This window comes from Bombus vosnesenskii, unplaced genomic scaffold (genome assembly GCF_011952255.1).
Source record: "Bombus vosnesenskii isolate JDL3184/JDL3185 unplaced genomic scaffold, Bvos_JDL3184-5_v1.1 scf7180000013361, whole genome shotgun sequence".
In the NCBI taxonomy this organism is placed as follows: domain Eukaryota; kingdom Metazoa; phylum Arthropoda; class Insecta; order Hymenoptera; family Apidae; genus Bombus; species Bombus vosnesenskii.
In genome coordinates, this window is record NW_022882994.1 from 314402 (window position 1) to 328223 (window position 13822).

Genomic DNA, 13822 nt, shown 5'->3' on the forward strand with positions numbered 1-13822 from the left:
GAGCGTTTCAAAGTTAACAATCGCCCCCTAGCGTTCACCATAATGGCGGCGTACAGAAAACACCGTTCTACGTGGCGCCAAAAAACCCGCGACTCTAAAGTATAACATGACACGCGTGCAATATACGCGATCTATAATATCGTCACGCGAAACGCAGTGGTATCGCTCTTAAATCGCATTAGGACTGCGCATAGCATTACGCTTCGACTCCTACTAGAGATAGAATTCGCGCAGCTCGTCGAGAATCGAAAGAAGAAGTCGGACGAGGTCGTTTGTTCTCGCGACTCTAATTGGCAGCATGGCGCACCGTTAGCAATTTCCATTCTGATAAAGCTGCTGATTCTTTTCTCCCCCGCCTCCTTGCTCTACCTCTTTCGCTAGAAGTTACGACTTCCTCGTTAATTGCTAATCGAGAGTCTAGCCGATCGTAGTAAGTCGAGCAAACAGCTACGTACGAACATCTACACACGCGAACAGGGAGCCGCGAGTACAAATTCACCTCTTATCCGTTCGCTTCCCCTCTACGTTACTCTTTACTATTTCACTTTATTTGCACTTACGTACAACCTCGTCGCTATCCTTTTCTCCTGCTACACTCCAATCCACTCCTGCACCGTTGTTTTTCCTCTCTCCTATCTCTGTCAATGTCCAGTGGCGATCAGCCTGCCCTCTGCTTTCTCTGTCTCGTACAACTCCGTTTTCTTTGTAGCACTGTCTCTCTTGTTCTTGCTTTTATCTATTCACTTCGTATACTGTATACCATTCGTTATGTTTAAAACTCAATTTCAACTTCGAATGTGATTCGATATTTAAAGCTCCTGATTCTTGAATCTTGATAGATTTTTTGAGTCCTTGAAGCTTCGAGAGTTTTGGCAGATTTCAAAGTTTTGAAAGATCGGTATTAAATTTTTTGTATGAAGGGAAGAGAAACGTGACAAGTCACGTTGTAAGTGTTTCATAAAAGCAATTTTTAAACTCAATATATCATAATAAAACAGCCACGAAACTGTCAAAACTTCAAGGCCAACCGATACACAAAAGTTCAAAAGTTTCAAGTACTAAACTATGTTCAAAGTGATTTGAATCTCTCGCGACATATACATATTCGGAACAATGCAAAATCTTCCAAAATGCGTTACAAACTATGTATGTACATAGTTTCTATTAACATGTCTTGTCTTGCTTTCGTATCGAACACTTTCTCCGTCTTTCTTTACGATGTAAATTTTACGCTAACCTCAGTCCGCCCATAAACTTGTATTTCCTCGACGAGCGCATTTCTTCGCCCATTCACCCGAATCACGAAAAATCCCTACCGGCGGCGTCGCTAGCGAACACGAGTGCGCACCGGTCTGCGCAGTGAAGCGTGCTTCTGTCGCGGCAGCCGATGTCACGCTCACGTGAAGCCTGCGTTATCATTGGCGGCTGAGCAGCGCTGATTTTTCATCAGCCAACCCCCGACAGATACACCGTCGAACGGTTGCCTGATTCTAAATTATTTGTCGGCAATCTGTACGCGGCGCACGGTACAAACGTTAACCCGCGAAAACGGCCCGGGGACACATGTTGTAAACTGGTCCGCGAAGGTTAACGTTATCTGATCTCGTGGCTTAAACGGCGGGACAATAAGGAACTGGACAAACACGCGATAGAGGTCTCTATTTGCCCGCACTGGTCACGCACACTCCACAATGTCCTCTATTGTAAATTCGATGATAACATTCTCTTAAATCTCTGTAGTTCAATAACGTTTATTTTATTATTTTTCGTTGAAATCTCGAAATCTTTCTCTCTTTCTCCTGTTCTATACCCCTATATCGAGCATACTTTATCTCAATATCGATGTTTATAAATCGTTGGAATATTCGAGAATCTACGAAACTCAAGATCGTTGAAGCTTACGACAATCACTTTTTAATCAATTCTTCAACAAAAACGACTACAGTCGCAAAGTTCAAATTCTCTATATAGCCTCACAACCGAGAAAGGTATCAACAGTCTTACATGTCTCTCTCTTGAATTAATCACGATGAACTCGCCAAATGCTTTCTATCTTAGTTTACCACGCAATGTTTAACACTCAATAAAACTCTCTCGCGCCCTCGAGCTACAATCTCGTATACCGAAACGTTATACCCATAATTACAGTGACGCGACGCATTATAAACGATCGAAGACCACCATATTAATCGAAAGATGGCGTCGTTCGATTAGTCGCTCGATAGCTGACGCGAATGGTGCAAAAGAATGGCGGCAAAATTGTCTCTCTATGTCTTTCTCAATTAATCAAAGTAATTGCACCTCACACGTTCGTTACATTTTTACCAATGAATCACGACCGCTCGGCTAGACACGTTACCGACGGAAAAACGTCGAGAACAAGGTTATCTTGGGATACACGGTCGTTTATTGGGAATTAGCAGTGTCGAATGGTGCAATTTATGCTACTGGATTATACGGTACGCCGTGATTTATACACACGTTCCTGTATGCGCGCGGTCGTTCGCTCGAGCGTGTCCTCATGTCGCGCGAACGATGCCACGCTCACGCGAATTTCGCGTGCCGCGCGACCGATGCGTCAGCAGATTCCGCGACGGTGTTCCGTTACCGACCGAGTATTGTCTCGTCACCCGACGGATCATTGTGGACAAATGATAACCGGGAGACGCGTCATGCTCGTCATTATGCGTATAATTTGAAAAATCTCCCACAATCAGCCACAACCGCTCATTGTAGCCTGTCCATGTCGGAATCTATAATCTGTGTTACATAATTATACGCTACCGTGTAATTTATGATCCGTGTAATCACGTGTGCGCTCGAGTCCACTTCTGCATAGCACCAACGAGAATCTAAAATTCTGAATTTTCGATTGACTTTTTCGCGAATTATTTCCTTTATGTGTATATCGTATCATGTAATTTTTTAATTTTTTTTCACTTATAAATTTTCTATATTTAATTTTAATGTAACACAACGATATTCACTTTTAATGTAATATAAAGACCACTTGAGAAATAAGAGGGGTAGTTCTGTATCTTTACATGTCGAAATAGTGAAGAAGAGATGGAATAAATACGTATTTTTGTTCCGAGCTTCAAATTATAGTCACTTTTGTGCTCGCACGGTGTTTCTATATGCTTATTCCTGCGCCAAGCGTCCATAACAACCACCTTCTGTCTTAATGTGAGTCCGCTCACACCTGATCATTATTACCGCCAGTTCCGTGCCTATTTAGATCTCTAGATATCAAGTGTTGGTTATAAACAGATCAGTGATTTCGCCTCGCACTATTCGAGCCTGTCAAATGGGATTGCGGAACACGATAATAGATAGAATTATAAACTAAATTTATCTAAAACGAAGAAAAAGAAACATGTGAAAGTAGTCATTGAAAAAAGATGCCTACTTTATTCTAAACCTTAAATTCTATCCTCAGAGTAGTCGCAATAAAGAAACAGGTATTGCAAGAGTTAGTAAAATGTAACGGCGAAAAAGTTGTTTAACCCGTTGCTGAAAAAAGATAAGAAAGACAAAAGTAAACGCGTCAGCGGAAGCCATTCATCTGCCCTTATAGTATCTCGCTTAATAAAGTACTTACAGTGTTTTCTTGATGTTTTGTCGCGCAGAGCGTGGTAATGTTGATGTTCCGAGAAGAGAAGAGCCCAGAAGACGAGATTAAGGCGTGGCAATTCTGGCACGGAAGGCAACATTCTGTCAAGCAACGTATTCTCGATGCTGGTAAGTAAAGCGTGCAGAATCACCGAGTTTTCAGTCATCATTAAAACCAACCTCATGAACAAATAACCCAGCAGCGTACCGACCATTCCAATTACCTCCTAATCAGTTCGCGCATTCATCAAACGAAAAATAAATCTCACGCTATAATAACATTGTTGCATTGCATAATTTACATATGTCGTTTGATATTTTTTGCGCAAGCCGCTCGATAGTGGGATCGCCTCGAGGTTGGTAAGATTAAATTACAAAACCATACCTATCGTTGATCATACCCGTGTAGTATCTACGTACGTAGAATCGAAAAGAAAACGAAAATCACGCGCCCTTTCGAGGCATCGTAGAATGATTTGCAACTCTGACAACAATCTACACCATTACAGACACGAAGAACAGCGTGGGACTGGTGGGCTGCATAGAGGAAGTTGCACACAATGCGATCGCCGTTTATTGGAACCCACTCGAATCCTCGGCGAAGGTACGAGAGAGTCCTTCATCATTCATTAAAGAGATTCCATTTGCATTTAACGATCTATGGGAGACTTAAATGGAGCTGTGCTTATTCATGCACCGCAACAATCATACGATAAAGGTCTCTGGATTTTATCCGAATGATTTTCATGTACTCTCTACGTTGCAGATCAATGTGGCGGTACAGTGTCTCAGCACCGACTTCTCCAGTCAAAAAGGCGTAAAAGGTTTGCCTCTGCACATCCAGGTGGACACGTACGAGGAACCGCCACCCCACGCTCACACGTACACCCCACCCTCGCATCGTGGGTATTGCCAGATCAAAGTGTTCTGCGATAAGGTACCCAGTTTTTTTCTCTTCTTACACCTTCGAGTCTCGTTACGTCGTTTAATCGACGATTCGAACAAAATTACGAGAACCACATGATCTCATGAATCATCCTGGTGTTATTTACGCACAGGGAGCTGAAAGGAAGACTCGCGACGAGGAGAGGAGAGCAGCAAAGAGGAAGATGACGGCCACCGGTAGGAAAAAGCTGGACGAGCTCTACCATTCCGTCACGGAACGCAGCGAATTCTACTCCATGGTCGATCTTCACAAACCTCCCGTCCTCTTCTCGCCACCGGCGGAACATACCATAGACAAGGTACTCGTCGAGACTTCTGATTGGATAGAAGTTAAAGGAACTATTTACAAATAACTGTTTATCCTACCTTTTATCTACTCCTCTTTTTGTATTTGAAATTATGTATGTTGATACGAGCATGACAAGCATGCCTTTTTCAAAGAATTAATAGTTTATCAAGAGAATATTGTATCTAGTTTGCAAATACTTTTTCGTTTTACCATAATGCAAAGCATTACTCTGACGTCTCGAACATTAATACCTTCACGGACACCCACACACAGTTTAACTCGCGATCGCTACGCCAACGGAAGCCGTGAACGTGTTACTTGTTCGAGCCCGAGGCCTCGAAAACTGGCAAGAATTGTAATAGCTTGCAATTGGCTTTGAACGCGAACGAAAACGAAAACGAAACTAACCAAATTACTCAGTGAAAAGCAGCCCCAGATATGTCTGCGTAGTATCCACCACAATCCTCTGCTCTCAACACCGCCAAAATTCTCCACTAATCGCAACTTTTAAATCGCCATAACAAAAACCGTAACAGTTTCCGGGAACGAGCCGAAAAATTAGTCAACCATTCAGCACCTTAGGCAAATATAGAATTCTCTAAACTTGAAATTAGTAAAAACTTATAAACTCTCGATAGGAGATAAAACTAGTTCATTCGACTGCTATAAAAAGTGGCTAAGAAAACAAGTACATACCTTGCTTTACGAAAACGATGGATACAATATAGACAATGTGACAATTTATAGTGAAAGATAAAATTATTTGTACACGATTGAAATGTAGAAATAAAACAAATATTTTCTATATTATTAAATTTCAATATCTGTAACTGTATATGATACACAGATGCTTACAGTAATAAACGTATACAAGAACAAAAGTTAATCCGCAGGTACCAAATAACATCAAAGAAATATGTTGAAAAAATTTTGAAAAAAGATTGCAGAGATATAGAAACAGATTTCTTTACAAAATGAATATATTATCCACACCCAATAGATTGTAGTCAATTATTTGTCATAAACAGAAACCCACAGAGTATTAACTATAATATTAATGAACATTAATTAATAGTACTATACAAATAGCTCTATTCAAAATATTACCACTATGTGAATCTTGTCTTCTCAGAATTTAGCAAATAATTTAATTTACATTTCTTTGTATACATTTGTTACTATAAATTTCGTAATATACAGTTACATGTAATTCAATTTATTTAATGATATAGAATACATACTTTTGTCTCTCAGTGTAGCTCGTATCACGGAAAGTAGCTCGTTCGAAAAGAGATAGAAAAAATATACAATATGTTTCTTGTTCCACGACAGTTCTCTACGATGGAGTTGTCGGGCTTCTATGGAGGTGGCGGCGGGGGCGGTGGCGATACAGACACATCGTCCCTGAGTAATGGCGAGGGCGGAGGATTGAAGGCAGGGGGCAGCAGCCCTTATCCTGCCTGCGGCAGACCAAGCTTGCCAGCCCTCAAGTTCCACAACCACTTTCCGCCCGACAATCTAACTAGCCTGCACGACAAGAAGGACTCCTTGCTGATGCAGGTGCAGGAGCTTCAAGGCTCGGTGCTGCAGGGAGTGCAGCAAGCAGGTCTCGCCGGAACGGTGGTATCCGGGGTTGGGAATAGACTACATCTGCAACAGCAACCGCCCCATCTACGTCCAGCAGACTCCGAGGAACGAGTGATGCTGTACGTCCGCCAGGAGTCCGAGGACGTGTACACGCCGCTGCACGTCACACCTCCGACTGTTCAAGGACTGTTGAACGCTGTAAGAAATGTCAAGGATTTTTGTATGGAGCACACATTACATTATCCAAGTAGCACCGACACTATCAGTTAAAACACACACGTAGATCACTGCTCGTTGTCAGCCATTCCACGAATGAAAAAAATTCATCTTGATGAAACGCGAGAAGTTTAACCAAACGGGGTTTGCATTTGATTAATCGTACCATTAAGACGTATTAAAGGTCGTGGCGAATAGGTGATCCCGAGTTAAAGAGATACGTCGAGAATGTCGAATGAAAGTTGTCTCTCGACGAAGGTTTCTCTTTCCTGGAAATTGAGGTTCAGTTTCTTCGAAAATGAAGCTTCGAACGAGGTCGCTATAGTCTACTTTATTCTCGGCACACTTGTGCGACCAGGATTTTCAATAACTTGTCGTGGATACAGTGGAATGACTGAAGGATGAAAATACATACAATCGCCGACAGATAGCGATCGAAATACTTGCAAATCGTAACCATGTCGATCAACGTCGAAGCTCCTGCGGTGGACGCTCGGTCGGTTCCTAAAGGGCAGGAAAATGGTAGCGGTAAAATCACACGAGTACGCCGCGTACTCGCAGAAATGACAGCTAGGAACGTTGCATAAGTGAGCCACGTTAAGCCCGGGTGCGTTCGTGAGCGGCGATATCGCTCGTATTCGTCGTCTGTCTCTATTTATGCCGACGAGTACGTTTCGAAACCGGCACGGTAACAAATCCTCGGGTAGAAAGCGACACGCGGAACGTTTCGACGTTCGCGACGTAAACCGGCGATATCTTGACGTGGCCAATTTATCACATTTCCACGGAGCCATGTTCGATTTGACGCCTGTACCCCCGGTATGAATAATGAGTGATGCGCGAGAATAACACGAGATATACAAGATACACACCCATATGATATATATATATATACATATGTATATGCATATGTATATATATACATATATTATATAATATATAGGTATAAATGTTAGCTATGCATGTAAGGGCATATTACACCATTTTATTAATACCTGTTGCACCGTTCCATTACGCTGATATTAATATTAATGCGCATGCATCACTCCTCCAAAATCCTTACAATAATTAATACGGACCGGAGCGCGGTGAATCACGCGCACGGATCATTAACCCCTGTGATCGCGAAATCGATGGTTTCGACGTTAGAGGTGCCGTTCTTTATATTTCTTTTTTTCTTTTTTTGTCTTTTTAACATTGTACATTATTGACCAACTGTAGACGTACGCAAGGTCGCATTGTTGTAATAACGATGAGAAGTGGCAGAAGAAAAAAGTGGAAAAGAAAATCTATCTTTTACCGCGTCCTCCTTTCTCTCCGTAAATCGTACATTTGTCATTGCTTCTACAGAAGTAATTCCCTTTCTCCATGGCAAACCGATCATGCTAGCCAATAATTCCCGTTGAAATTGATCAATGAATTCCTTGATCTATGTACAGGAAACGGAGGATCGCAATTTTTTCTCTACGTTTCTTACATTTCTTCTCTCTTTATTTTTTTTTTTCATTATTTTGTCTTCGCTTCCTTCGTCCTTTATCTTGCCCGTCAACTTTACTCTATCCCTGATATCTGTCGGTCTGTCCGTTTTCACTAAGCGTATCACGTCGTAATAAAAGAAAAAAGACTAAAAAAAAGAACCTCCTCGGTTATCGAGCACGAGTACCCAGACCGATGGTCCGCAAACACTGTCAAAATTCTAATGTTCTACTTTTTTCTATTTTACAGATTGAGTCAAAGTACAAAATTGCATCCTCGAGTATTAATAACCTCTATCGCAAAAACACAAAGGGGTAAGTTTAGTAGAGTGTCATCTTTACTTGCATGCACCGCCCACACAGTAGTGCATGCCATAACGGTGACATTGCCTGACTCTCTCCGATTGCCTGGTTTGCTAGTCTCTCCCTAACTTCCGGAATCGACACACCACCCTCTATACCTCCTATACAACGCATTTGATAATATTTTTCTATCTCTCTTTTTGTCTCTCTATCTATCTATCTATCTATCTATCTCGCCTGTATATTTCTCTGTTTCTTCCTATAATCGCTTCTTTTCTTGGTTGTTCTCACCGCTCTGATCTTTGGTCGCTATTTATTATTTTATCTTTTTCTAACGTTGTTCACCACCATACCATTCGTTCATCCTGTAAAATCCTTGTCGTCGGCCACGCTGATTCAACGTCAGAGTACTCGTGTGTCTCCCTCGACTTCACCAGACTAATCCACTAATCTCTCTCGTGTCCTTCATTTTTCTTCTGTCACGACCGCTCACGCACGCCTGTCTGCTCGCTTCTCTAGACGCCTCGCCTTGTCTAGTGGACCAATGCATGCCTGTATACCTCTCAAACGCATCACGCACTTGGCTCGCTTGAGTCGCTGTGCTTCTCGTGTGCTCCTCTTATTTCATTCTCCCCTTTCTCTCTTTTTGGGTTACGTGATCTTTCCTTTTTACACGGAATAGCGTCTTGCTTGCTGTTTACTTTGGTTCACTCTTCGATGACTTTGGAACCATGGCGTTGATGCGGTCGACAGATACTTTTTCTTCAGTGTAGAAAGTACCAAGCCTGTCGTACCACGAACGCGACCAAAGGTCCCATTAACCGTACTCTGCTTAAAATATCAATCGTCACACGAAACGAAAACAAGCCCAAACAGAATGCGACAGAGTTGTTTCCTGCCCCTCAACACGAAACACAAAAATTAATCGAAATCTCTCGTTGTATCGCCGTATCGCCCAATAATTTCATATTTCGCTGATTCTTTCAAACAACACCGTTTTTTTGTTTCGCCGTTTTATTTACCGTCGAATATCCTCCCTCGATTTTAAGCAGGGTAACCTCGAGTCACCTTGTTCTATCATTTCCACTATCTAATCATCCTTTTTTCCTCCTGTTGCAGAATTACAGCGAAAATTGACGACGACATGATCCGATATTACGTGGACGAGGACCTGTTCCTCCTGGAGGTGACCCACTCCAGAATAAACCCAGACCCGAGCAACGAGCGTAATCCAGCCAATCCTGGGTCGCCAGGTGACCCTGGTGATCCCGGAGATCCACCTGCCACAGCTGGATACGACGTTACCCTGATCGAGCTACCATCGTCGCCGACGCACATAGCTCACTCGCCGCTCACGAATTCCGCGCATGGTCACGCGCACGTTCACGAGAGCGGCAACACGTGAACAGTCCGTGCCACCAAGTACGCAAGAAAAAAGGACGAAATAATGAAATTAAAATGAACAGAAATTACCGTACGTGGCTCTCGTCGTTTCGCGTAAATAAGTCTGAGATGGACAAAAGCAGCCGCGATGGTCGCGAGGAATCGTCGACCCGGTGGAATGTGAAAGGATAAATTGGACAGTTCGACGGGAGAAAGCTCTTCAGGGACCTGCGTTTGAGAAATCATTCGAAGATGGCGTTCGAGTGCGACTTAAGAATCGGAAGAAGAGATAGAAGAGGTAGAAGACGAAGAAGAGGAAGAAGATGTTTCGATCTAGTGGATGATAATCGCCACTTTACCCCACCAGTGCTTGTATTTAAAAAATACACATACATGTTTGTAGAGGTTGAAGAAAGGTAGAGAAGGAAGGGAGAACAAAAGCGTTTGGACGTGTAAATCGGACTGGGAAGTACGGAAAGGATACTCGGAACTGTTCTTCGTACCGTACAATGTAAGATGTCAAAAGTAGAGAGGAACGTTCGTTAGTTGATAGTGACCGTCTTGTGCAACGTCTTGAACGATCTTGTCTGTTTTTATAACGATATACAGGTAGTTTCGCCGATGTAGAGAATTTCGTGGACACGGAGTGGTGTTTGATCGATTGTACTTGATCTCGAAGAGATGACGAAGCTTTATTTACGATACCGTTTTTTCTCTTTTGTATCTTCCGAGTTTTTCGTAGAAATAGTTATGTCGATAACAAGGCTCTTTTTGGTCAGAGATAATACATGAAAAGAAACGTACCTCGTGTGCACGAAATATGTAGCGATCGAACAGCCTGTATTTGCGTAAACGTCTTCGATACGAAGCACAAGATCGAAGCTAGAAAGTATATTCTCTAGCCATGCAAGGCAACTCGTTATTTTATATATATTTTTCTTTTTTGTTTGTTTTCACTTGTGAACAATTTATACCGATGGTTGTTAGCTTATAAAGTTGAAACATTGCCGTCGTAGTTGAAACGCAATGACTACATGTAAATCAATCAAAATTGATTTAAGAAATTCCCGCCCTATCCCCGTTAAATATTAAGTTATAGATTTATATATATATATATATATTATATATAGATACGTATGACGTATAAATGTATATGCAGAGAAAATGTCACTCTATTTTATCGTATCGTCGGTTTTAGAGTTTAAAGTCTTGTTTATACGTTTTTAACAGAACCTATGGTCGGTGTTTCGACTGGTCGACGTGCACGAAGCAAGCTTATTTTATACCAAGACTTGTACGTAGAGCTAAAGAAGTATAACTCTGAACGTCGCCATTCCAAGATAGACGGGTGCCATCGAGCATTTTAATCTCTTTATAGTGTTTACGCTCATACAACGTTCAGCGATATTGTAAGTCCTGTCTGATTCTTGATTAGGATTCTCGAACAGACGCGATAGTGTCATATCCCATTCGAAGGTTAAAGACTCTTCTTTTGCATTTCCAGCATTCCAGGTTAGTCGAAGGAGCTCACCTTCTTCCATCAACTGTCCATCTTTTGTATCTCATGTGTTATTTATACCGAGTTAACCCGAGAATCCGAATAGAGCCGTGTAATACATCGATTAAGGTATCCCTTAGGTACTTCGCTATCATTCCAGAAACCTCCTGAGTATGCCAGGATCCTTTAATATTATACAAAGAGCAAGTATTACTCTCACTGAAATACGTAATTTCTCTTTTCGTTTTTTATTTTTCGTTGAGACCGATCACGAAGAGAGGATGATAAATACACGTTTAGAAGATCAGTAGATACGTTAAATATCCGATGGAATTGCCACATCATTGCAACGAGCATTGCAATATTTAGAGTAGGTTAATTTAGACGAATACGTTATATTGGTATCTGTAACGAGTTTCTTAAGAACATTCCTTCCTCGAACGTTAGACAATCCTTTGAGAACAAGCCTCTATTTCGATATAACGAAATAGTTAAAATGAATATATTGATAAAATAAAAAGAAGGAATTCTAGAAAATATTTCGAAAGAGTATGTATTATGATCATGAATATATATGAATATTAGTTTTAATTCTTACGATTCAAGACTGTTTATAGAAATCGTTCTCAAAGGGTCCAGCTATTTATAACGTGTAAGCCCCGTGAAACCCAAGTTTATCTTGATTATGGCAGGATACAGAATGTACACAATGAACATAATCAGTGACTCTAATCAGTGCAACGTCGTTGTCGTAGATCCAAAACAAGCGGCAAGATGTGAGTATTGTCAATAGCCTGGTTATGTATCGTTCTCTTCTTTTTTTCTCCTTTTTTGTATTAAGGTAAAACAACATTAACGTGCCACTGATAAAAGCGAACACAGGTTTCGTCGTCACGTACATCGCGTGGTTTTTATTGTAAAACCACACTCGTATACATGTACACATACACGCACACATCTACACACCAGCATATACACCGTTCATCTGCTATAAAAGTTATCGATAATTAGTTCACATGTAGGTTGAACTAGAGAACATCGTGATCGCGACACACACCACTGTTGTCACCATTTTTGTTCTTGCGTGAAACGACACAAAAACGAAGGGAGAAGGAAGAGATACTTAAATCATATACACACCCTATACATAATATCACGACGATATCAAAGCAAGGATCAAAATACGCTTGTAAAATGCATATTATTATATGAGTACTATATTTTGTTACATCTATTGCAAGGCAGCATATAGTTTGATATTATTAATATTATTTGATTCTATTGACTAGAGTTACATAATGCGTATATTATTATGATTATAATTATTATTATTATTATTTTTATACAAGGGATGCGTGTATTCATGGTGCGAGAATGAAAGTAAAGCTGACAGAGGGGGTCGAAATACAGAGGAGAGAAAAATAATACGAGAGCGAAAGTGAAGATGAGAATGAATGGGAAGATTGATCAGTATGCCTGAAGAAGAGTGAGGAGAGAGGAAACGAATCGTGTTTTACGATCAACGAAGATTGTTAGTGTTGCTCCATGACATTTTTTTATTCGTAATTGATATCTTCCCCCCAGCCTATCCCCTACACCCACATCAAACACCATAAACTTTACCCACCCTGAACCTTCGATCGCCCAAATATAATAACTTTCGTCATTTACAGATGGATCTCGCGAGAGATTCGTCGTGTGTGCGTACGAACGGTTTCGTCGATGAAAGATTTTTATTGCTATCGTATCATCCCTTATAATCCCTTACGTTTATTAATATTATTAATTAATGATATATCATGAAAGGCAACCGTATTACAGTCACGAGAAGACCTCGATCGCTATCAAAACCAGTGAAGAAATGTTAAAGTTAGTGTAGAAAATTGGTTGTGAAATCTATAAGTTTTTAAATCTCTTTTTCTCTCCGTGTTAACGTTAGGAACATTGCACGGTAGTATAGAAGCGAATATGTGGTCTTCCCGTGATCGTTTCCCAGCCGTCTCGATATCGTACTTAAATGACGTAAACGACGATGCGAAACGAATTCACAAGCTTCGCCTTATTTGTTAGAAATGTACCCGTGTAAGAGGAGGAATGTTAAAAACCAGCCGATTTCGAACTGAGCGCGCGCAGTATACTGTTTTGTTAAGGGTCGTGAAGCCAGACAAGTTGCGGAACAGATAATGATGCGAGAATATCGAAATATAATAGCCGTTTTCGCGTTGTCTTGCCATCGTGAGATTGTGCCAGAGGTGATATTATATTACGCTGTTTATTGCAAACAATAAATATTATATTAGTACGTTTTATAAATTGTGCGTTTTTATTGTCCCTTGCGTGGAAGACCAAGACGGGGACTTTTAAAAAATATCTTCTCAAGATCGTACAGGGCTACCTTAAGGTTTTTTGAAGATTCTTTAAAATTGATAGTTGCTAGAATACTGTATCAAAATCAGTTGAAGGCCACCGCAAAGCCAATCAAAATCAACTCAAGAAGATCTCCTCGAAGTCACT

General features: G+C 41.0%; 1 protein-coding gene across 4 annotated transcripts in view; it reads left to right on the forward strand.

Annotated features, from left to right (window-relative positions):
- Positions 1-13621, forward strand: part of LOC117237173 (protein grainyhead) — a 161760-nt gene extending 148139 nt beyond the window's left edge. For 2 of the 4 annotated variants that reach the window (XM_033500891.1, XM_033500894.1), the window contains exons 9-15: positions 3630-3741; positions 4122-4216; positions 4379-4549; positions 4671-4856; positions 6179-6631; positions 8375-8439; positions 9547-13621. In XM_033500891.1, coding sequence (XP_033356782.1) covers positions 3630-3741; positions 4122-4216; positions 4379-4549; positions 4671-4856; positions 6179-6631; positions 8375-8439; positions 9547-9832 — 1368 coding nt within the window. In that variant the 3' untranslated portion in view covers positions 9833-13621. The remainder of the gene's footprint in view (positions 1-3629; positions 3742-4121; positions 4217-4378; positions 4550-4670; positions 4857-6178; positions 6632-8374; positions 8440-9546) is intronic. The other 2 variants (XM_033500892.1, XM_033500893.1) reach the window with 2 other exon arrangements.
- Positions 13622-13822: the final 201 nt, after the last annotated feature.